The 22,630-nt window shown below is 41.0% G+C and overlaps 1 protein-coding gene across 6 annotated transcripts in view; it reads left to right on the forward strand.

Annotated features, from left to right (window-relative positions):
- Positions 1-22,630, forward strand: part of chd9 (chromodomain helicase DNA binding protein 9) — a 70,669-nt gene that overhangs the window by 31,782 nt on the left and 16,257 nt on the right. For all 6 annotated transcript variants that reach the window (XM_084000567.1, XM_084000568.1, XM_084000569.1 and 3 more), the window contains 17 exons: positions 5,737-5,842; positions 7,474-7,620; positions 8,299-8,367; positions 8,613-8,668; positions 9,461-9,578; positions 9,892-9,978; positions 10,253-10,390; positions 10,896-11,017; positions 12,471-12,714; positions 15,478-15,654; positions 15,808-15,951; positions 17,279-17,534; positions 18,117-18,327; positions 20,260-20,455; positions 20,800-20,982; positions 21,956-22,144; positions 22,396-22,506. In XM_084000567.1, the coding sequence (XP_083856693.1) occupies positions 5,737-5,842; positions 7,474-7,620; positions 8,299-8,367; positions 8,613-8,668; positions 9,461-9,578; positions 9,892-9,978; positions 10,253-10,390; positions 10,896-11,017; positions 12,471-12,714; positions 15,478-15,654; positions 15,808-15,951; positions 17,279-17,534; positions 18,117-18,327; positions 20,260-20,455; positions 20,800-20,982; positions 21,956-22,144; positions 22,396-22,506 (2,554 nt within the window). The remainder of the gene's footprint in view (positions 1-5,736; positions 5,843-7,473; positions 7,621-8,298; positions 8,368-8,612; positions 8,669-9,460; positions 9,579-9,891; positions 9,979-10,252; positions 10,391-10,895; positions 11,018-12,470; positions 12,715-15,477; positions 15,655-15,807; positions 15,952-17,278; positions 17,535-18,116; positions 18,328-20,259; positions 20,456-20,799; positions 20,983-21,955; positions 22,145-22,395; positions 22,507-22,630) is intronic.

Genomic DNA, 22,630 nt, shown 5'->3' on the forward strand with positions numbered 1-22,630 from the left:
ATGTGTGCTTACGTGTGATATATAAACATGTTGTGCTGTTTGCATGTCTTTGTTGAAATTTGTGCGTGTTGCCCATTTTTAAAGTGCTTGCTGAAAGAAGCAGAAATCCCCAGTGTGGCCATGTGCACTCCGCAGCACAACTCAGTGAGAGGGGTCTTGATAGTGCTGCTACTACCGTTTTCAGTTGTATGCCGTGTGGCACTGAGATTATAGACCTCCATTCATAAGAACTGGGATTTTCTGACAAGGACCGGCACCGCCGTCTTAATAAGCCCCTCAGGAGGAGAAACATACACAGACACACACCCTTCACGCTCAACACCAGTTTTGAGGATGACTCAGTCACACATAATCAGAATTCCTAAGGTGGTCCAACTTAAAGGTGATGAAGGCCCCTCTGAGATGCTAAAGCACCACACTACAGCCTTGGCCTCCAAAGCACTGTCATATCTTGATTCTATTAAAATCAAAGCCTCACACATTCTCTCCCAGTGGTGGGATGCCAAGTAGGGCAGGACAACACTGGGGGGACAAAAGATGGAGGTTATTTGGCACAATAGGAGGATGGAAGCCAAGTAAGCCTATCACTCTAAGGAAAATACTTGTGGTGGCCTATCATCAGGGATTGATCTGTAATGTCAGATCAGGGGCAGCTGTAGTCTAATTAGAGATGCAAGATTATGGCTGGAGGATGGCCTCCTTAAATCATGGTGGGCAGGCAAATAAATCACTTTATCCTCCATCGGCAACAAACATTATGTACAGCCTGTAACATTGCCTGCCACTTGTCACACCATTTGCCTGAGGAAGACCACATCGGTCGAAACGTCGTAAGCAAGTAGGCTATCCAATAAATGGGAGCTTAAATCAGTGTGCAGATATTCCCTTTTTTCTTTGCAATTATCCTGACTGTCCGGCACCTGGCCTAAAATAGGCATTGGATGTGCGCACAACCACCCTGCTTTTTCAGCCTGTAACATTAACATGAAAATGCATTGAAACAATATGGAGCAGAAGAAGACACAGTTGTGAAACTAGAGAAGCTGGTATCAGGGGAAGTGAGAGCTGAAAGACGGTATTTATGGTGATATCTGTTACGACAGAGATATTATCGACACAATAAGACATTTATTTTGATTCTGCATTATGACACTTAACTCACTCTCAAATAATTTTAATAATTGGATGAAAAAAATAACAGAAAATTAAATGAAACACATTTTTAACAACAATCAAACAGGTATTAATAAATACTAATAAATCCAAAATGAAGCACCACTTAATACTGTCAACACTCCAATTGTATTATGTCATTTATTATAGAAAGCAATCGTTTTTGTTGCTTTGTAAAGTCAGAAAAAAACAAGTTTTGAATCATGAGTGATTTCATTTAAATGACACCTAACATGTACCAGTGGTGTGAAGAAAGCCCTTATCTCTTGTGGGGTCATAGTAGTCGTTTGCTACTAACTAGTTGCTTCTTAGTACTTGGACAGTCCATAAAATATGGCAATCAATTTTTCTTTTTTCTGCATTGCTCTCTAATTACTATGGATTTACTGATTACAGCTCTGTGCTTCTTGTATTCTTTTGGTTCTACAGAAAATACATGGCAGTTGTTTACAATGCTCCCTGCCAAATGCTTTGGCATTTACTAATGTGTTTTGACACACATGTTCCCCAAACCAGTTTTAAAGCGGGCATGGATAAAATAACTGGCCTGATGAGGAGCGTAAATCGAACAGCATGGGGTATGTTATGAGTGGGAACTGTGTGAGGTAAAATGTTGAGTAACAAATGTAGTGTGTGTATGTCTTTGTCAGAATATACTGGAAGACGTATTGGAAGACACACAAGGTCCTGAATATGTTGAAGTTAGCCCAGGCTGGACTCTGTGTATACTCTACTGAGGTACTTAAAATATAGTAAAGATATTTTCTTACATTTCATGTGCTGCTTTCACATGCAGTCATTTCTAAATACTGCACATGGTGCAGGTGTTGTGCTCCCCAGAGGATAAGACTAGGAGTCAACAACTTTACAAGTGAACTGTGAAATAAATGACGCAGACTCAAGCTTGTTTAATTTTGTTTTCAGCTTGTTATAAAGTATATGCATTCTTCCTGTGACATAAAGCAAACACTGTTGAGCAAACATTTTTGTCTTTTTTGTCCAAATTTTTCACAACACATTTAATTTGGGGAAGATCTGCCTGTCAGCCACGCAAGACTGTATACCACTCTTCAAAGGCTTAATTCACAGCACATTTCTGTGGCAAGTCTCTACAAAAACCTGGCTCTGGGTTGTTCAAATCAGAGGCCACGGTTTCAGAGTGAAACTGGTTGCTTTCATAACTCTTTTTCTTAGGAAGAGGTTGATTTGAAACTCTGTGTTTCCTCCCTGTCATTTGAGCTAATATATTTCAACTTGTGGGGAGGCCATCCAGTCGTTGGTCGTGTGTGTGCGTTAGCAGTGGTGTTACTAAACCCCTGGGTGGTCCTGTGTATCAGCCACAGCAGGGTGGAACAGGCTGTAACCATCTCTAAGATGTGGTTTAGGTTTTGTGTGTTTCTTTGTGTGTGTGTGTGTGTATGTGTGTGTATAGAGGAGATATTTTCACTATAAAGCCTTAACTATGCCACGTTGTTCCAGTACACTCCAGTAGCAGTAGTTGGTAGTATCAAACAGCAACCTCACCATCAATATTCTGTCTGTACTGGCTCAATTGATGATTTCACAGCCCTCAAGTATCTCGTTTCACAGTTCAGGTTTTCCCATATGCGGATCAGAGGGATGCTTTAGCCCTGTTACTTCCTGTTAGCCGCTGAGCTGCTGCCTGGTGATGTGACACTGTTGTTCAGCAAGGCCTGCATCTCAGCCAGCTTCTGTTTGGTCGAGGAAGAACATTGTGTTCTGTCCCATTCGGTTGCTTTATAATATTTCCTCTATTCTTCTGGGTGTCACAGCTGGTTATTTTTTTTTTTTTTTTTTCGTTCATTGTGTCTCTCTGACTTGGCACATTTCTCAGCTGTTCGTAGCGTCGGTGAACATGGGTGTTATTTTTCACAGGAAGTGATGTCACCCTGAACATTACCACCCACATGGTCAAATACACTCCCCAGGACACGTTGCATGGCAACCATGAAGTGTCATTGTCAAGAGGATTTGTGAAATATAATATCATCCAGAGGGGGCAGGGATGCCAGATAGAAGGGACTCTTTATCTCAGTGCTGCCTGGAGAACCTGCTGTTTACTAATTTATAGTCGGATAATACAATAGATGTGTGGTATAGTCCTGATTATTTCTCAGCTTGATATTTTTCTTTCCCTCAGTTTGGCCTTTTTCTTCATACATTGTAGTGAGTAATTGGTGTTGGCCAGGTGTTATTTCCAACGTGTTAACTAGAGAGGTGAGAATGCCTAACAATTTCAAGGGATTAGAGCAAACTGGTTAAATTATGTTTCTATTAACTACAGAAGCTGAGAAACTGTAGTGGTGCAATAAAATGTGGTGGCCTTTAGAGCGCTTGTGTGCATCTCATTTTCCTATGTATCTGCGTCATTTGTCCTGTGCACCAGTCATCGTCTGTAAATGGTACGATGAGTTGCTTGTCATACACACAGTGTCTCTGTGCCACCTCAGCGTCATTTGTGCCGTCAGAAATTGACTCCCAACAATCAACGGCAACATCGACTGAGCTGACAAGAATAGAACAGAGGTCTTAAATTTGTACTGAAGCTGCATTTAGGAATGTGTGTTTGTATTATTTTCAACATCATCACAAAATCCAGTTTAGTGAAGTTGTGGTTATTCATCCTTTTATCTCTATATTGTATGAAGCATTATAAGAAATATGAGAAAAATCAGAGGACATCTTAGTCACAGGTGTGCTTTTGTCCCAGTCTGTTAACATCTGAATATGCCAGTATATCAAGAACATAAACCATGATGAATATCTGAAGTAGAAAAGGTTTATTATAAAAAAGGATGTGGTGCTTTACATGGTTGATGTGTTTACTTGCATGTTGTTCAGCAGGTTGGCCTGCTGGCATGTGAGCCCTCTTGGTGTCTGAATGAGAATGAGGCTAATAGGAGGCGGTATTGCCAGCATGAGAATTTTTTTTTTAACCTGCGGTATGTGTCTCTAATGTAATCTCATATGAACAAGCCCACAGGGACAACTTCCTCACTAGAGACTCACTAGAGACATACCTGCTCATGCTCCAGTCTGTCTGAATAAGCATGTGATTGTGTGTGTTTGGAGCACAGAGTATGTCTGCCTTTGTGGGAAGGTTGGGGTGGAATTATTATGTGTGCTAGAGAGTGAGACAGAGAGAGACACAGAGAGAGAGAGAGAGAGAGAGAGAGAGAGTAGGGGAACATGCTGCTGTACGTCCGATTAAGACAGTGATTTTATTTTTTAAAATATTTTTCCATTAACATCACACCAAGGCTGAGATTTGGCGCCTGTGGCTTCCAAGAGATGATACACATGGAGAGGCGCAAAATAGGAAACGTGTGCATATGTGGTGATAGAATATATGGAGAAAGGTCATAGAAATAATATGTGCGTGTGTGAAATGTGTATGTGTGAAAGAGAGAAGAGGGAGTCGGAGTACGAGGCACTGGTGAAAAGAAGAAGCTTGTGTCTGTTCATTGTAAAATCCGCTTCCATCTGGACTCCTAATATCCTAACATCCCAGCAGTCTGTCGTGATACTACAGTTCTATTAGGCCCTGTTAAGAAATGCTGTGCTCACAAACTAGCAACGGTAATGAAAGGAGGAAAATATTTGCCAAAATAGGACTAAGTGATGTTGGTTTGAATATGCAGACTAGCTGGGAGCTTTAGCAAAGCGCTGAATTCCTTATAAATTAAACTCAGGCAGCTCCCATTGTAAGCATGTTAATACATGTAAGGATTTCCTACAATCCTTCCACTGCTGTTGTTGTATGTTGGGGTTAAAAACCACATGCTGACAACCATACAGAGAGGCATTCCTACAGTATTTAGGTTACTGCTGCAAATGGGATCTATTGTTAACGTACTGCAGTGCAGCACGAGTTAATCTATGAGCACTTGTTTTACTCAGTCTTGCATACAGGTGCAAACCTGCAGGGGGTTGCAGTTTGGGAGTGTAGTCAACAAACGGCCAAATTAACAAATAGGTTTGAATGTCTATTTTTTTTAATGCAAGACTGCTTTGCTGACATAATGTTTATCAGTTTGTCTGCTACATCTCTCAGTGTGAGCAGTATTATAATGTCTGTACGACGGTTATTTTATAATCCATTAAAGACAGCCTGTCACCCAAGCAGTTTCTTATCCTCCCACAAAAAAAGCAGTTGAAGAAGGTTCGTCCCAAGTTACTGCAAGTTTAGTGCACAATATCCTGTCTAAGCCTCCGTGCCTCACCTGATCTGTCATGCAGAATTACTGAAATAATTGAGTTGATTTCATTTCAGCTCATGCTAGTGTCAGGTATGCACTGACAGAATTTGTGAAATTCATATACACAAATATACCTACGTTTTGAAAATATTTGTCTATCGGTTCCATTCAGGTTCAAGTGGTTAAAGTCTATCACTGTCTGTCTATGTGTTCACCGGCTTCTTCTGGGTTGCATGTTTAAGGCTGTAAACAGAGCAATAAACAGTAGTCTGTGTACAGTGCAGGTTTTCATTACTCTGGGCGTCATCTCATATTTATGATGCTTTTCTTTTCTCTCCTTCAGGAAAATTGTCATCAAGATTGGAAAGAAGAAAAAGCGAAAGCCGGAGTCTTCAGAGGAGTCGGACGATGACCCTCCCCCTCGACACACCTCCAAAGATGCCGATTCTGTAAGATCCCGCACATACACTTTCAAATAAAGACATAAAACATATAGTACACGTTGCTATTACTGCAACTGAAGTTGTTAAGGCTTCTGAGCACTTGGAATGCATCTCATCTCACCTCATCAAATTATTATTATTATTAGAACCCAGAACTGTGAGATAACACAGGATCTTTGGTAGGTGCTCCCTAAATTACTCAGATGTGGTGTTTGTGTTGTTACTTGTGGTGTCACACTGTTGCTGAGAGATAATAAAGGGAAAGGCTGGCTCTACTTCTGACACAAGGCAGTGAGTGAAGTGGTGTCCTCGACCTGACTGTTCACACTGCTGCTGAGCCTGGAGGAAGGCTTCACAGCTTTACTTTGAGCCTGGGAGGATTGACTCTGTGGTTCATGTAGAGGCCGTTCAGTGGGTGGCTATCACAAGTACATATTCTTATCTGTGTCAATGGAGACTACTGACAGCAGAGAGGCATTATCTAGGTCAAAGCATCGACAATAGCACCGTCCTGTGCACGTTCACATACGCCGCACACCTAAATATATACTGTATAGCATTAATGACAAGTTAAATCAAATGTAGAGCATTACTCATCTTCCTTTGAAAGGAAACATCATTACCACTGCCTTTGTTTTTGTTTATTATTATTATTATTTTTTTTTACGTGTGTAAAAAAAATTAGATGTATTAATCCTGAGTAATGATGACTTTGCCTCCTCCTTTGCCCCACCACCTCTCGCTCTCCTCTTTGCGTCCTATCCGGACGACTGCTTATGATATAATTACCCTTGTTAAACGGTGCCCCTGGCCTTAATTAAAACAGTCTGTTGATGACTCATTTAGGATGATCCTGTGGAAGAAGTCAAAGTAGCGTGGCCGACAGCTAGAAAAGAAGCATGGCCTCCTCAGGGGTTCAGCCCTGTCATGGCGTATGGCAGGTTTGACTTCCCTGCTTCTGGTCAGCTTGGGTTTGGGGATGTGAGGGTATATCTCCATGGGGATATTATACTCAACACCTAATTAACTTTGGCTCAGTGGCATTTATTCCTAATTAACTACATATTATCATTAGGAGGGGCTCGTGTATTGATGCAGGATACAGCAGCCCACGCATATGATAATTATAAAGGCTTGACAGGAAGGAAGAGGAGCTGGGTTTGAAAACACTCATTTTTTTCAGGCTCACAGAGCCTAATGTTTTTCAGAATTCCTGACCTGGTTTATTGAAAATTAGGCATTCATGTGTTTGTCATCTTTGATATTGGAAAAACCCGCATTATCATTCATATATATGTTTATTTTGAATCTTAATTATTTTATCATTCATTTTTTCCCTATCCATTACAAAATAATATAGCATGATATAAAAAAGAAACAAGCCTCACATGAATCATGACACAACTGCCATTATTATGAGGGAACTAGTGTGGTTTTAAAAGTGCTGTTCACCCCAGAACTCTGGAAAGTTCTCTGACACAAGTGTAAAATAGTAAGTTTGAGGCTAAGGGTGTTTCCACACTTGTCTAGAGAAGGTCATCGACGTTATTTTTCAGTCATGAGACAGACATGAAGTAATCCAGATCAACTGATTGTTATTGTAAATGATCTTGTTTCTTTCTTATTTTGCTTTGCAGAAGAGGAGATCTAATCGACAGGTGAAAAGAAAGAAGTATGCTGAGGAGCTGGAGGCCAGATTGTCAGATGACGAAGTCAAGGTTATTGTCAAAGCCAAGAAAACCAATACAGCAGCATCCAAGCAGCCGGCTCTTCAACTCTTTGTTGTAAGGAGATCTACCTACAACTCCCACACACCTCACAAGTCGAGTTTAAATTCATTTATTATTATTACAATTTGGAGTATCACAGAATTTTTTATGGCAGTAATGTGCATAAAAACAGGAAACAGCACATTTTTGAAGAACACCAACAGGACGACATTAGAGTGCAGCAAAGCCTGATCTATGCACTGTAGCATTGTACTGTTCAAATCAAGGCCTCTGCAGTACGCATGTACAAAATGGAGCAACATATATCCAGTGCCCATTTTTAATCATTTAGGTGCAAGGGCAGAGAAATTAGCAGGGCGGCATCGTGAAGGCAGCCAAAAAACATTTCCTAACAGTGTAAAGCAGTGTAATCATGTCTTTTTTGTTGTCAGTTTTATTTATGCAGTCCATCACAAATTTATCAGAGGGCTCAACAGTCTCTACAATTTATGACAGCCTCTTACATTAGACAGTAATTTGGATAGGAAAGCATTCAAAGCATTAAAAACCTCAGGAAACACACACAAAGTCATATTCAGACTGTTCTGTTTTTATTTAATTTACTATTTTCTTTAATCGCACATTGTGCTGTCTGGTCTTTGCATCAGGAATCTTTAGGATTATACAAACATATGCTTTGAGAGACTATGAACGCGCTTGACATTAAATGTTTCATGTTCACTGCACTTGTAGGAGAATCCCAGTGAGGAGGACGCTGCTGTTGTTGACAAAATCATGTCTTCTCGTATCGCTAAGAAGGAGGTAATGATGATTTACTACTATTTCTTTTTTATTTCTTCAATGATAGTAAATTCTGCACAGTTATGACAGTTATGATGCAAATTTATTTTCTGTAAATAATGTCAACAGAACATTACTTTACTTGATATTTGGTATCTTTTATCAACACAGTAATCATGTGTGCAGCTTTAGTTCAAAATGAAATTAGGAAGGAAAAACTCAGTTTAAAGTCTGTCTCGATTATAATGATATTTTATTCTCTGTAGGTTTCTCCAGGGGTGATGGTCGAAGTGGAAGAGTTTTTTGTAAAATACAAAAACTAGTAAGTAAAATCATCACTGCATTACATCATAAACCATCACAAAATAATTTCAGGCAGATTTTCATTTTGTTTTAGATCAGCATTTATTTTTGGATTTGGATTCATGTCTCGTGACTGAATGAGACTATATTAATAGGATCTCTGTCATACGTGGCCTATAATCATCCCAACATAAGTTAGGTGCTTGATCTGCTTATAGACAATGCTCCTGATATTTCACTTAGCTTCCTACATTAAGACAAGAATGTGACGCCTTCAGAACAGATGCCCTGAAGGCTTTTTGCAAAGATACAGACCACTTGATTTCACAAGCATGCAACCATGCCAGGCAGCCTTGGGACAGCTTTCAGTGTTGCCTTGTATGTTATCATAAAATTGTGCAACAGTGATTTAATTTCTCTACTATGTACTCAGGGACATTATTAAAAATTCTCCTTCCCGTAGCAAATTATCAGTCAGAGAGTTTTGAAAATTAGGATTCATGAACCACCGGTTTACTACCTCAGCCTCCCAGAGAAATAATTTCTTTTCACATGACAGATCATTTGTCATCGGCCAGATTGCATTCATTACTTTTTCAGCCTAATGATGAAAAGAATGGAAATATGAATTTCACATTTGAAATTTTCTAGTCCACAATGACTAGAAGCAGGAGTCATATTGGCACAAATAGCTTGTCAGTAAAAGTGCGTGTGACCACATCTGCAAACTGTGATCACACCTGCTGGTCGCTTCAAATGCTAGTTAGAAGGTGTTTTTCAGGGTTTCTCACCTTGATCTCATGTGTGTCAGCTCCTACCTACACTGTGAGTGGGCCACAGAGCAACACCTGGAGAAGGACAAGAGGATTCAGCAGAAGATCAAACGCTTCAAGATGAAACAAGCACAGAGGGCACTCTTCTTTGCAGATGTAAGGCTGTGTGACTGTGGTTGTGGACATGCTGTATATTGTCTTTGTGTCTGCACACATTCAAGCATTCAGTATAAGCAAGTGTGTGTTTTCACAACACGTTGCCTTCTATCATGTGTGTGTCTAATGCAAGGTACTTTTTGTGTTTTGTTTGTGTGGGCTGGCACATCTGTGTGCATACATTTGAATCTCTTTACTCACTCTGTTGATACAGTAGTGATGGTTGTCTCTCTCCAGATGGCGAGTGGGCACTCAGGTTTATTCTCTCATTTTCTCTCCCTGTTTCCCTCTTGTGTTTCTTTCTGTCTCTTAGATGGAAGAGGACCCCTTTAACCCTGACTATGTAGAGGTAGACAGAGTGCTCGAGGTGTCATACTGTGAGGACAAAGACACAGGAGAGGTAAAGCGAATCCTCTTTCATTTGGTAATCATATCTGTGAGCAGTGAGCAGTGTGCGTGTTTATTTGTGTCTGCGTGCCTGAACACGTTTCACTTTTTTTTTTTTGTCGTTTTGCTCCTTTCAATATATTCTCCACTCTAGCAATGTCTTTGTATCTTAGAAGTGCCCAAGGCCATCCTAATGGGCTTCCTCGCAGCCTTTGTTAATATTATAAAAGCAGAGCTTGACCTCGCTCTAGTCTTTTCCAGCATTAATTCTTCTCTGCCTCCTGCAGGAGGTGGTGTACTACCTGGTGAAGTGGTGCTCTCTGCCTTACGAGGACAGCACCTGGGAGCTGAAGGACGACGTAGATCAGAGCAAGATTGAAGAGTTTGAGCAGCTGCAGGCAGTCAAGCCAGACTCGCGCAGGGTGGTAAGCCTTGCCCACCCACATTCCTCACTTGTCACTGTACTTCCATTTCCCTCCTGTTCTCTCCTCCTTTATATGTATATTTATTGCCGGCATTTTGAAGTGCTAATACTGTAAGTTAGTTCCCCGTAATGATACATGTGTGTGTGTTAGAGGAACATGTGGTGAGAATGTGTAAATACTTCAGGCCCTGTGCTACGTGATGAAATAAATAGACACCATTAGCTAAACAATTAACCACTGTGAAGGCCACACTCACACATGAAACACAAACATATACTGCCACTTAAAGAACAGCATGCATCTCCTTTATGTGTTTCCTTACTTATTTAAAAACATAACTCAGTATCCTGTCTCACTTTTCCAGATATTGTTCACTGTCTATCATCATCCTCATTATGAATGGAAAATAATATTTTAATTCTTTGGGAATGTGTTCATACAAAATATAAATGTAGAGTCAAATGTAATGTATAATACAAACTCTCCCTGTACATTCATCCCTTAGGAGCGGCCCCCAGCCAATCTGTGGAAGAAAAGGGAGCAGTCGAGGGAATACAGGAACGGCAACACCCTCAGGGATTACCAGTTAGAGGGAGTCAACTGGCTCCTCTTCAACTGGTACAACAGGTTAGTATAGTAGTATAAGTATTGTATTTACAGTGCATACCTTCACACATGCTCTGCTCTTACACACTGAAAAACCCACCAAGAGGCAAGTCAGCCTGTTGGTTGTCCATCTGCAACCATGATCTGGATCATGTTTTTAGTCATTAGACTCAAAACACAATCAGACACATTGCACAAGTTGCAGAGTTGAGCAGCTACTGGTGAATGTTCTGCAACGCTGTTTCATACCAGTACTCAAAACACAGTTAAACATGATTGAATGGATTGAGCCAAACCAAAGCAAACTTTTACAGTGTACTTCTATAATTTCAACTAATAAAGTACCACTTTATCTAATGTAGTCAAATGGAATTAATGTGATATGAAAATGTGATCTAATATTATTTGTAATATATATTTCAATCAACATGTCATAATTATTATTTTTAAATCTATACCTAGATAAGCTATCCTGAATGGTGTCAGCATCGGTATTAAGTATCTCTGTATTTGCCAGTAAAGCTTCAGTAATCTCATGCTGATAGAGTACTACAATGTGTGCACTGATTCTGGGATTTGATATTGGCATTTTGTATTTCAAGAAGAACATTCTCTGTGCACAGCGATTGCAGATAATAAATAATAAATCACGTTTTCTGATGTACCACACACAAACTCACACACACACACTCACCCACATCAGAAAACGTGATTTATTATTGGTCCACACATGTGCATGTGTGTGGACCATGCTGTTGTTTGGCTGTATTCACATTATTTGGTTTGACCTGCGAGGAGAGTCGAATTTCCTGTCAGAGTGCACACTGCTGCAACAACAATTGCTTTTCTTTACTCATGAAACAGTGCAGTAACTCTGCATTGTACTTCTGGAGTACACAGTGTCAGTGTGCTTGCATTAACCCTGGGAATTGGCTTTGTTATGTGTGAGCATGCAGGAGTTTGTGTATGCCCACGCAGAAAGATTCATCAAAAGTAGAGAGCTGCTTAAGAGGCCTGTGGGAATATCTGCACATTGCAATTAGCATCAAGACATAATACCCCCACCCACTGGACAGCTGAATAAATGGTTTGCCGGAGTACACCACGCAGCAGAGGCAGTTGCATTTGCCATTATGTTGTATGTCATCGCTTTGCTGTGTTATTATTGCTGATGATGTCGTTTTCTCCTCCGTTGTTTTCTGTTTAGTCTTTTAGTATCAAGGGATTTTTGTGCCTTTTTCCTTGTTTCCCTCCTTTTCTTCTTTGTCTATTTCTGCATCTTCACCAGGCTATTTTCTATATCTTTACACATTTTCCTGTGTACTTTGAAACCACCACAAGCTTTGTTACATGCAGCAGAAATGCTCCTAAATACACCACCACTTACCTATACTTTTACCTAAGTTTTCTCCTGCTGTTTTTATTCTCCCCTATTTTTTTCTTTTCTCAATCTTGTTCTTTCCTCTCCTGACAGACGGAACTGCATCTTGGCAGACGAGATGGGCCTGGGAAAGACCATCCAGTCCATCACGTTCCTCGAGGAGATGCATCGTGTGGGCATCAAGACGCCATACCTCATTATAGCTCCGCTCTCCACAATTGCCAACTGGGAGCGTGAGTTCCGTACTTGGACGCACCTCAATGTTATCGTCTACCATGGAAGCATGGTCAGCAGGCAGATGCTCCACCAGTATGAGATGTATTTCAGGGATGCACAGGTAAATGGGCATTAAGCTTTATAATTGAAATAGTGATGGTGACGGTTAAAACACATTCACACAACAAGCTCAGTTCCCAGCACAAGAAATTTAATTTTGAAGAATCATCTCCCCAGTTCTGAGTGTAAATGTATGTCAGCTAGCTGCTAGATGTCGCAAAAGTCAGTGTAGGATATCTATACAGGGGGTAGTGCAACACACTCAGTAAATTGCATGGCATTCTTAGCATACCCCTTTCTTTGAAAAAAACACTAGTTCTGTCCTGTGTTATACTAGCACGATTTAGTCTCAAGGTTTAAGACAGAAGTGAATTTCTGTTTTATAGTATCATATTAAGACCATTAAGAGCTTATTATATCAATTTAAGAGAGAGTAAAAGTTCGTCTCTCCAGTGTGATGGAAATCTTGTGAGCCTGATGGAGGAGGTTTCAGGAGACCTCAGATATCATGGGCATAAGTAGTTATTTCAGCTTGAAGTACCAAGAGGACAGTCAGTGGACAATTACAGATGTTACCAAGTTAGCTAATATAATGCTTTACCACATCTGAAGCTGTCCCTTGGACTGGATGTATATACACCACCAGGATCCTTCTTGGTGGTGCCAAAAATATTCCCAAATAAGGCTATTCCATATCTCCCATGCACATGTGTGAAAATTCTTCTGGGGACCTAAATCTAAACATGATCTCATGTTGTACCTAATTCATGTTGAGGGTCTTCCTTGACTTTTGTCTTAATAAGGATGATGCATACTATTCATCCCAGGGACACTATGGCTCTTCCCTGAATGTTTACAGACCTCCCTTACGCTTGCTATCAATAAGGGGCCCTGCTGTAGCTGTGGTTACTATGGTTACTGCTGATGGGAGTGGAGCAGCTGTGCACTCACCGGGCCAGAGATGGACATCGTGCTATGGTGGCCTGTAACTGACCCTTTGTATTAGACACTTACTGAATAAAAGAATACAGACCAACAGGAAAAATAGACTCAAAGAATGACAATCTTTCGAACACAGAAGTACGTATTTAGATGGGTATATATTTCTTATATAGGTATACTGGTATACTGTTCAAATATGTGTTATATTTATTGCAGGCTGACAGATGTGGTTAGAGCACGCCACTGTTGTGGATTCACAGCCGAGCACACATCTTGTCTCACATATCTAATACTACTGGAATCATGAGGATTGAGAGGCATTTTAAGTCACCCTGAGATACCTAATCTTTCCCCTTTTTTGAACACAGTCGAGCAAAAAGCAACATCACTGTGCTTACCTTTTGGAGTGAATAGCAGTGATTCACTTCGATTAAAATAATCACAGTGCCTTTTAGAAAACAGCAGCACTGTGTCAACAACATGAAGTCCTGTGAGTAATCTAATGATATGTTTTAACATGGGACGCCTGCACACAACAATGCCAGTCGGATATTGAAAAGCCAGGGAGAACATGATTATCATGTGTAACAAAAAAGCTCAAATGCACCAAGACTCTGTAACCAATGCTACAGACTCACTCACCACAATGATTCAGAAGCAAACCTCACCTAGAGAAAGAGGAAGGCAGGCAGTAGATGAATTGTAGTAGTTGTAGTGAATGCAGTGCGATGACCCAGGCAAAAGTTTTCTCTTGACAAAAGGTTGATGTTGATTTTGTTTGTGGAACATAATTGCTAAGATTTAGGAAATCTGACTTGATTCTGTCATCCATCCTCTTAAATTATGAGAGAATAGTGTTGAAATCAAATTCTGCTGTCCGTGAAGCTCTTGGCACATGGGAACATTTTCATGAATAAGTGGTTCATAGTACTAATGTAGCATATAACACGATTCAGAGAAGGGCACATGCCTGACAATAAGTAGACTAGTAGGCAGTTAGTGAGCCTTGAGCGGAGGCTTTCTGTGGTTGGCAGGCCACGTGATGTGTTACAACAGGCACTTAGGAGCTCTTAGTATTCAAACGAACTGTAGGAGGAATTAAGACGAGTGAGAGCAGAACAGAGCGGAGCCGCCACCAGGCTGTCTCCCAGGCAGCCTGTGATGTCATAGCAGCCCCCAAGGGGAGCTCTCTGTCAGTGCTGCTCAGGCATATCAGAGAGAGAGGCTCCTCTACAGCAGTCTGTTGGCTGGCTGGCTGGCTGGCAGGCAGGCAGGCTGGCTGGCTGGCTGGCTGTGGGAGGAGGTTACTGGATAACTGAGTATCCCTTGAGGACTGTTGTCAAGGCAATAGATACAAATGATGAGGCGTGGTGAAGCAAAGCCTCCCCAGACGGAAAAACAAACAAATAAACAGTATAAAGACTCGCTAGTGGGTGCGCAATCATGTCTTGGTTGTACTGTAGATTTGCCTCTCAACCAAGAGGTGTGTGAAACCTAAAAATAGAGTTGGCCACGTGTTTACTGTCAACAGCATAAGGCTGCAAATTAGTAGGTTTATGATGTCAACAAGTGAGAGGAGCACATCCAAGGGTGCACTGGATCACTGTACCTGAATTATGTATGTGTCCACTCTGTATTTTCCGATATAAAACTTACATAGTCATTAAATACACTCAGAAAACATTTAATTTTAATGACAGTCCACATTCTCCATTATTTGAATTCTACAAATCTACAAACTAATAATGCAAATGTTAAGTGTTTTTATGTAGCTCTTGAGATACTATTTCTTGAATATAGTGACCCAAATGCAATGTCACAAAAATGAAAGTTGTTTCAAAAACCTTAAATGCTTTTCCCAAATCTCTCCCTTTATCTCCAGGGCCGTGCAATGCGGGGGGCCTACAGGTTTCAGGCTCTGATCACCACATTTGAGATGATCCTGGGAGGCTGTCCTGAACTTAACGCCATAGACTGGCGCTGTGTTATAATCGATGAGGCCCACCGCCTCAAGAACAAGAACTGCAAGCTGCTGGAGGGCTTCAAGCTCATGAGCCTGGTACATAAACCATCATCTTAAAATAAGAAACAAGAAATCATAGATATATAATTGTGTTTGTGCATTTCTTGTTGATCTCTACCATTAAATGTCATGAAATTAATTTTAATTGCTATAATCCTCTCCTCCCTCATGCCTCTTGTCCTCTTTTAGGAGCACAAGGTCCTGCTGACAGGCACGCCTCTCCAGAACACAGTGGAGGAGCTCTTCAGCCTGCTCCACTTCCTGGAGCCTGCACGCTTCCCCTCCGAAAACACTTTCATGCAGGAGTTCGGAGACCTCAAGACAGAGGAGCAGGTAATCCTACAGATCTGTAAAGAATATGTCCTTACCTTTAATCTTTGTGACTATTCAGAGTTAAAGATATATGGATATCACAATGAACATACATTAGTAGTAGCTGTAATACTTGAACACATGAATACACCTGATGAATCTGGTATATCAGGTTTGACAACATGGTGTCATTTTAGACATCTAAATGGTAACAGTTGTTGGAAATAAACATTGCATAATTATTGTTCAGCACACGTGATATGAAGATCCTCTTGGTACAGCTTTTCCCCAACTAGGGCACAGTGACATTTTGACACACACCCAGCATATGGTGGATAATGATAGCAGATAATGGGGTATTATACAGCGCAATTGTTGGACTATATATTGACACCATTGCCCACAAGAATAAAAGGTTTTAGTGTGCAGTTTGCTATGTCATTATTAGCCAGTAGCGCATAAGGGATGCTCGGGAAAAGACCATCAAAGCATGTTTGAAGTATGGTGCTCGTTTTGAAAGCTAAAATATTTGGAACTGCTACAGTTCAACTCTGGATACTAAAGTGGAAGCTCTTAGGGACAGTGTGAATGTGAAATCCTTTTAATAGTAGAACTTGCTGATGCTGTGAAGGGGTACTTTATCAGCACAGCACATAACATAACTGATGATAGATGGGGACCTGCAAGTGTAATAAAAAAGAGCAGTGGTAGGGGACAGCTGGCTCACTGCTGGGGGTATAGTAGTAACTGGGTTTTGCAGAGTGTGCTACGGCAGCACAAACTGTTGATTTATGGTGAGAAATAATAATCTGAACTCTTGTTTCAAAACTGAATACATAAAAATTCCAGATATTAACTCTACAGTCAGTGGGAAAAATGGGCAAGCGTAAGGATTTGAACAAGTTTGACAAGGGCCAAATTGTAATGGTGAGACGACTGGGTCAGAGCATCTCAAAAACCAGCAGTGGACTGGCAACAGGGTCATGGGCGGCCAAGGCACATTGATACACGTGGGGAGCGAGGGCTGGCCTGTGTGGTCCGATCCAACAGATGTGAGCTACTGTTGCTCATATTGCTGAAGAAGTTCATGCTTGTTCTGATAGAAAGGTGTCAGAATACAGAATGCATCGCAGTCTGTTGCGTATTTGGCAGGTGATCATAATGTAATGCCTGATCTCTGTATATACTGTATATTAGAGAGTATATGATGTAGCCTTTGGTATACCATTCAAAAGTACCAGTGTTGATTTGCTACAGTATGTAAGCCCATGCCTGTGTCGTATGTGTATATGGTATGCCTCAGCAGTTACTGGGTGTGAGTAATCGTCCTTATCTCTTTGGACCACAGGTACAGAAGCTTCAGGCTATCCTGAAGCCCATGATGCTGCGCCGGTTGAAGGAGGACGTGGAGAAAAAGTTGGCTCCTAAAGAGGAAACCATCATTGAAGTTGAGCTCACCAACATTCAGAAGAAATACTACCGCGCCATCCTAGAGAAAAACTTCTCTTTCCTAGCTAAAGGAGCTGGCCAGGCAAACATGCCTAATCTGGTCAACACCATGATGGAGCTAAGAAAGTGCTGTAACCACCCCTACCTCATTAAAGGTAGGACAGTTCCTTTTATAGGGTTAAATACAGCAGTGTTTCCCATATGTCCGCCACAAATAGCTTTTTCGGCTTTTGGTGTATCGTTCTGTCCATTCATCCCCCGCCACAGTCTCTTTGCAAACCTGTGGGAAACACTGTACAGGTTAACATAGTTAAACATGGTTCAAATATACTGCTGTGATCTGGGTATGCATAGATGCAGCACATCTGCACACACATAATTTCCAGTTTAGCCTGTGTAGCTGATGTAGGTGCACTATAATTTGATACCGGAAGAGATTGTTTCCTCAACCGGTTCTGCATACTGATAAGATTGTCCTGAAAAAGCCATGAAAATCTCATCAGATTTCTTAGGTGTTTGCATTAGCACTGTCTAGTGTTTTGCTTTTGTTTCTTTTTTAAGTAAACCACAGTATCGGTATCAAATGCAAGGTTGCTTCAGATAACACATTGTCTGAAAATAAATGCCATACTATAAATGTTGCATCTGTAATGTAGAATCTTGTTCTTGTGGGAGGAAAACAAGAGAGAAGCGTGAGAAACTCCTGATGTATCCATGCTTTTGCTTTTGCCTATCAGGGGCAGAAGAGAAGATCCTGGAAGACTTCAAGGAAGTATATAGCCCCACTGCCATGGACTTTCACCTGCAGGCTATGGTGCAGTCTGCAGGAAAGCTGGTCCTTATTGACAAACTTCTGCCTAAGATGAAGGCTGGAGGGCACAAAGTGCTCATCTTCTCCCAAATGGTGCGCTGCCTGGACATCTTGGAAGACTACCTCATTCAGAGAAGGTAATGATGAAGGATTTGTTATTTACTGGTCACAATTTGAAGAGATAGAAGTCTGGAGAAGTGATTTTGAAATTGTCTCACATTTTAAATGTCATGGATTGTAGAAAAGCAAAGTTTTTTCCATGACTTAAGTCATGGAAAAACTGTGGTATTTTAAATGGGAAGAGTGGAATTCCTGCTTCCTTCTGTCATAGCGCACAGTAAAATCAGCATGTCCATATCTCTCATTGCATTTTTCATTGTTAAGTGCTGCTTATGCTCAAACATATAACATTACTCTTACTTAATGCTTTATTAAATTCTTCATGAATCAAAAGGAGCATCACATTTCAAGCAGGTATCAGTACAGATTACTAGGAATATATTATCATCTGGAAACTTCAATGCCTGCAAATGGCAAGGAACAGTACGTTTCAGTTTCTACAGTGGTGTGTTTTAGCTTGGAATACATGACAGCCAGTGGTCAGTGAGAGCAGCTGGCAGAAGCATTAGCAAGTAGAGGTATGGAGCCCTGTGATTCATCACAACAAATGACTCAGAACAACACATACACCCATTGATCTATCCATCCATTTTCTACATCCATTATCCTGCTGTGGGTCTCTGGGGGCTGGAAATATCCCAGCACCCCCTGGTCAATAGTTAGTGTGCACACATGCAACATGCATACAGATTACAGGAAACCATGTTAACATTCACACTCATACCTGCAGGTAATTTAAAATGTTCAGTTCATTTAACCTGTGTCTTTCACTGTTGGAAATTGCAGTTGTGCAGAAATTGGGTGTAGTATTTTCTTCTCTTGTCTTTCACTATTGTTTTGTATACCCAAGTGGATCCCATGGAATCAATCAATTTGACAAAATATTAAAAAATATATTCCATCAGATTTACAGATTATAAATAGGTTATTTTTACCCAACCTTTAGCTTTCTAAATCTATAACATATCAGCTCCACTGGGTTGTTTCAGTTTTAAAGTTCAAAGGCTGATTAAAAAAAGCTGTCACACAAATAAGTCAGAGGATTTTCTGACAGACAGAGTGTCTCTTTCCTGCTTCGGTGCTAAAAGGAACTTGCATCACGGCCATGATGATACCGTGTAGAACCTGATGCTCTGCCAAAACACAACCCTGCTTTGAGAATCTAATTATCATGCTTCACCCCGCCTTCCTCACTGTGCCTGGAACTGTTTGTGTCAGAAATGTCTTGGGCAATGCCCAAATGCCCCATTCATAAACCTGCAATGTAGTCATCAGGAACATTCAGCCAGACAATCATGGGGAAGGGTTTACAGCTAGTTCAGTTTAGAAATGGATTGGCTGATTTAGGGAATAAAGAGTTTAAGTTTCTTGTTCTCATCTTTGTCTTCATTTATATTCTCAATTCTCCCCAGAGTCAGTCCTCTGTCTTTTTCATTTCACTTCTCTGTCCTTTTGTTGCTCCAAAGCCTCTTTTTCTGCCTCTCCCTCTCTCTTTTCCTTCTGGCTCCTCACCAGCAGCAGCAGGAGCAAACCCTTAACTATTGTAAACATGTGAGGCGCTGCACAGCACAGACCTCAGACAGGGTTCAGCAGCAGGTTACAGAAGCCCTCAGGGCTCCAGCACATTAGACAAGTCGGAGTTTCTGTGAGGTTCCTCCTGAGTGGAACTGGATTACCCAGGGGAGGGCAGGGGGTCGGATTGTGGGAGGGGGTGAGAATGGACACAAGGATGAAAGAGCATAACCACTTCTTGTAGGAATAATCTTATCTTGCTGCTTCCGAGGTATAGATGGCAAATAAAGGAGAAGAGTTTAGGTGAATTTTTTTTATTATGACAGGTTCAAACCATTATCAAAATCTTGTTTTACTCAATCAAACTCCTCAGGAAAATACATTATACATTAAAATAAAAATAGGTGTGTATTCAGTTATTTATTTATGTTTTGTAGGTACTTGTACGAGCGGATAGATGGACGAGTCCGTGGGAATCTGCGGCAGGCTGCTATTGACCGCTTCAGTAAGCCCGACTCGGATCGCTTTGTTTTCCTTCTGTGTACGAGAGCTGGTGGCCTGGGAATCAACCTCACAGCAGCAGACACCTGCATCATCTTTGACTCTGACTGGAACCCTCAGAATGACCTGCAGGTACGACACACACACATGCGCACACACACACTCACCCTCTCTCTTGCCTAACTGTAAATGCAATGTACAGTGATTTATGCAATAATCCATTAGAGATTTTCGATGCACTGATAATAATCTCTGTCTCTGACATCTGCTCATGTAAACACCTGCCAACAAACTCATCATCACAGAAAGAGCTTCACACTGTGCCCAATCAGGAATATGTGCAGATACTCAAGAATAACAGTTGCTATTTCACTTTTATCAGTTATTTAAAAGCAGTCGTCGTTTGGGCGCATGAAAGAAAAGCTCCTCAACATATTTTTAGTGCTTTTTTACTCAGGTGTTTCTGTCCATCACAGGCCCAGGCTCGCTGCCATCGTATCGGTCAGAACAAGGCAGTGAAGGTGTACCGACTGATCACCAGGAACTCATACGAACGGGAAATGTTTGATCGCGCCAGTCTCAAGCTGGGCCTTGACAAAGCGGTGCTGCAGAGCATGAGTGGTCGAGATAACAGCCTGGGAGGAAGCACAGGGGGAGGGGTAAGTTTGAGAATTGCCCAAATGATTTGGAACAGAAATGGGGAATTGCATCACTAAGTCGTTAAAATTATGCTCAGCTAATTTTCAAAAAGAGATGTTTGTTTTTCCGACCGTGCTTGTGATGAGTCTAATCCATTTCACACGTTTACTAGACATGAAATTGTTCCACTCAACTATCCCCTCATCAAATTAAGGAGTCAGGATGGTGTGGCTTAAGGATAATAATTTTCACAATGTTTTATTGTGACAAAACCCAAACTCTAGAAATTGTAATCTAAAGTACTAACTTGCATGGCACATTTAGTATGAAAATCTGAAAAGCAAATCAAACCTGTTTCTCACCCTTACTAATTCAAACCTTCCTGTTATATGAATGAAGTTTTAAGACAATAGTCTGTTACATGCTTGCTCTTGAATGACATTAGAGGAGCACTGGAACAGATGGTAGACAGAAACAGGATGCCAAGCAAAGAAACAGGACTGGTTAAAAAAGACAAAACTTGGAGCTCACTTTGAAAATTTCCACTTGATGTGTACCCAATCCTATTAGAGTCTAATCTCTTTGTGAGGGAGTGTGTCAACAGTGTGTGAAGTGTGTAGGTTGATGTTAAGCTATGGTTGGTGTCCTCTGAGAATTATCTGAACTATAAGGAGGTTGAGCTATTAGCTGAATTCCACATCTGGTCTGGTTGAACATATTTGCATACTAAACAGCTGCTGGGGTTATATCCATGGCTGCTGGTATTATGATTTTAATAATCCTGTGTGTGTGTGTGTGTGTGTGTGTGTGCGAATTTGGCAAGCTATTTATGTTAACACTAAAGTTTTATTAGTCTCTGTTTGACTCACGATGTAATGGTGTTCTATACTGTTTTATTTCATCACGTGTTTGGCCAGTATCGTTTATTTTTCATTTGTTGGGGTGCTTGTTCTTGACTGTAACCATCTGTCCTTGGTTCTCCTGACCTACCAGGCTGTGCAGCAGCAGCAGCTTTCCAAGAAAGAGATAGAGGATCTCTTGCGACGTGGTGCTTATGGGGCCATCATGGATGAAGAGGATGAAGGGGCCAAATTCTGTGAGGAAGACATTGATCAGATCCTTCAACGCAGAACAAAGACCATCACCATCGAGTCTGAGGGACGAGGCTCCACCTTTGCTAAGGTAAGTTAAATGGTTAACTGCTCTGACACAAGTTACTTCAACTAAAACTTCATATAATGTTGTCCTCACCATGTGTGACCAGAGACAGCTTAATACACATTGAAATAGTATACCGGTATACTTGATTTAGTGTTCTTCCGTTAACACGATCATTGGCTGCTGTTGTTGATCAGGAGCAGCTCATGGTACAGGCACATGGGGAACGGCAGATCTGATTATGGGTTTAATATGATTGTGATGTCTGCTTTTAGGCCAGTTTTGTGGCGTCCGGAAACCGCACAGACATTTCTCTGGATGACCCCAACTTCTGGGACAAGTGGGCTAAAAAGGCTGACATTGATATGGACATGGTCAATGGCAGAGTAAGTACTGGCCCAAATGTTGCAATCCACAAAATTTGGACATTGCTCGTAAAGATACTACATTATAATATTTCACAAAGATATAATGCTTAGACTTCACTTTTCCCTCCATTTCCTAACTACA

The sequence above is a fragment of the Trachurus trachurus genome, assembly GCF_905171665.1.
Source record: "Trachurus trachurus genome assembly, chromosome: 3".
In the NCBI taxonomy this organism is placed as follows: Eukaryota; Metazoa; Chordata; class Actinopteri; order Carangiformes; family Carangidae; genus Trachurus; species Trachurus trachurus.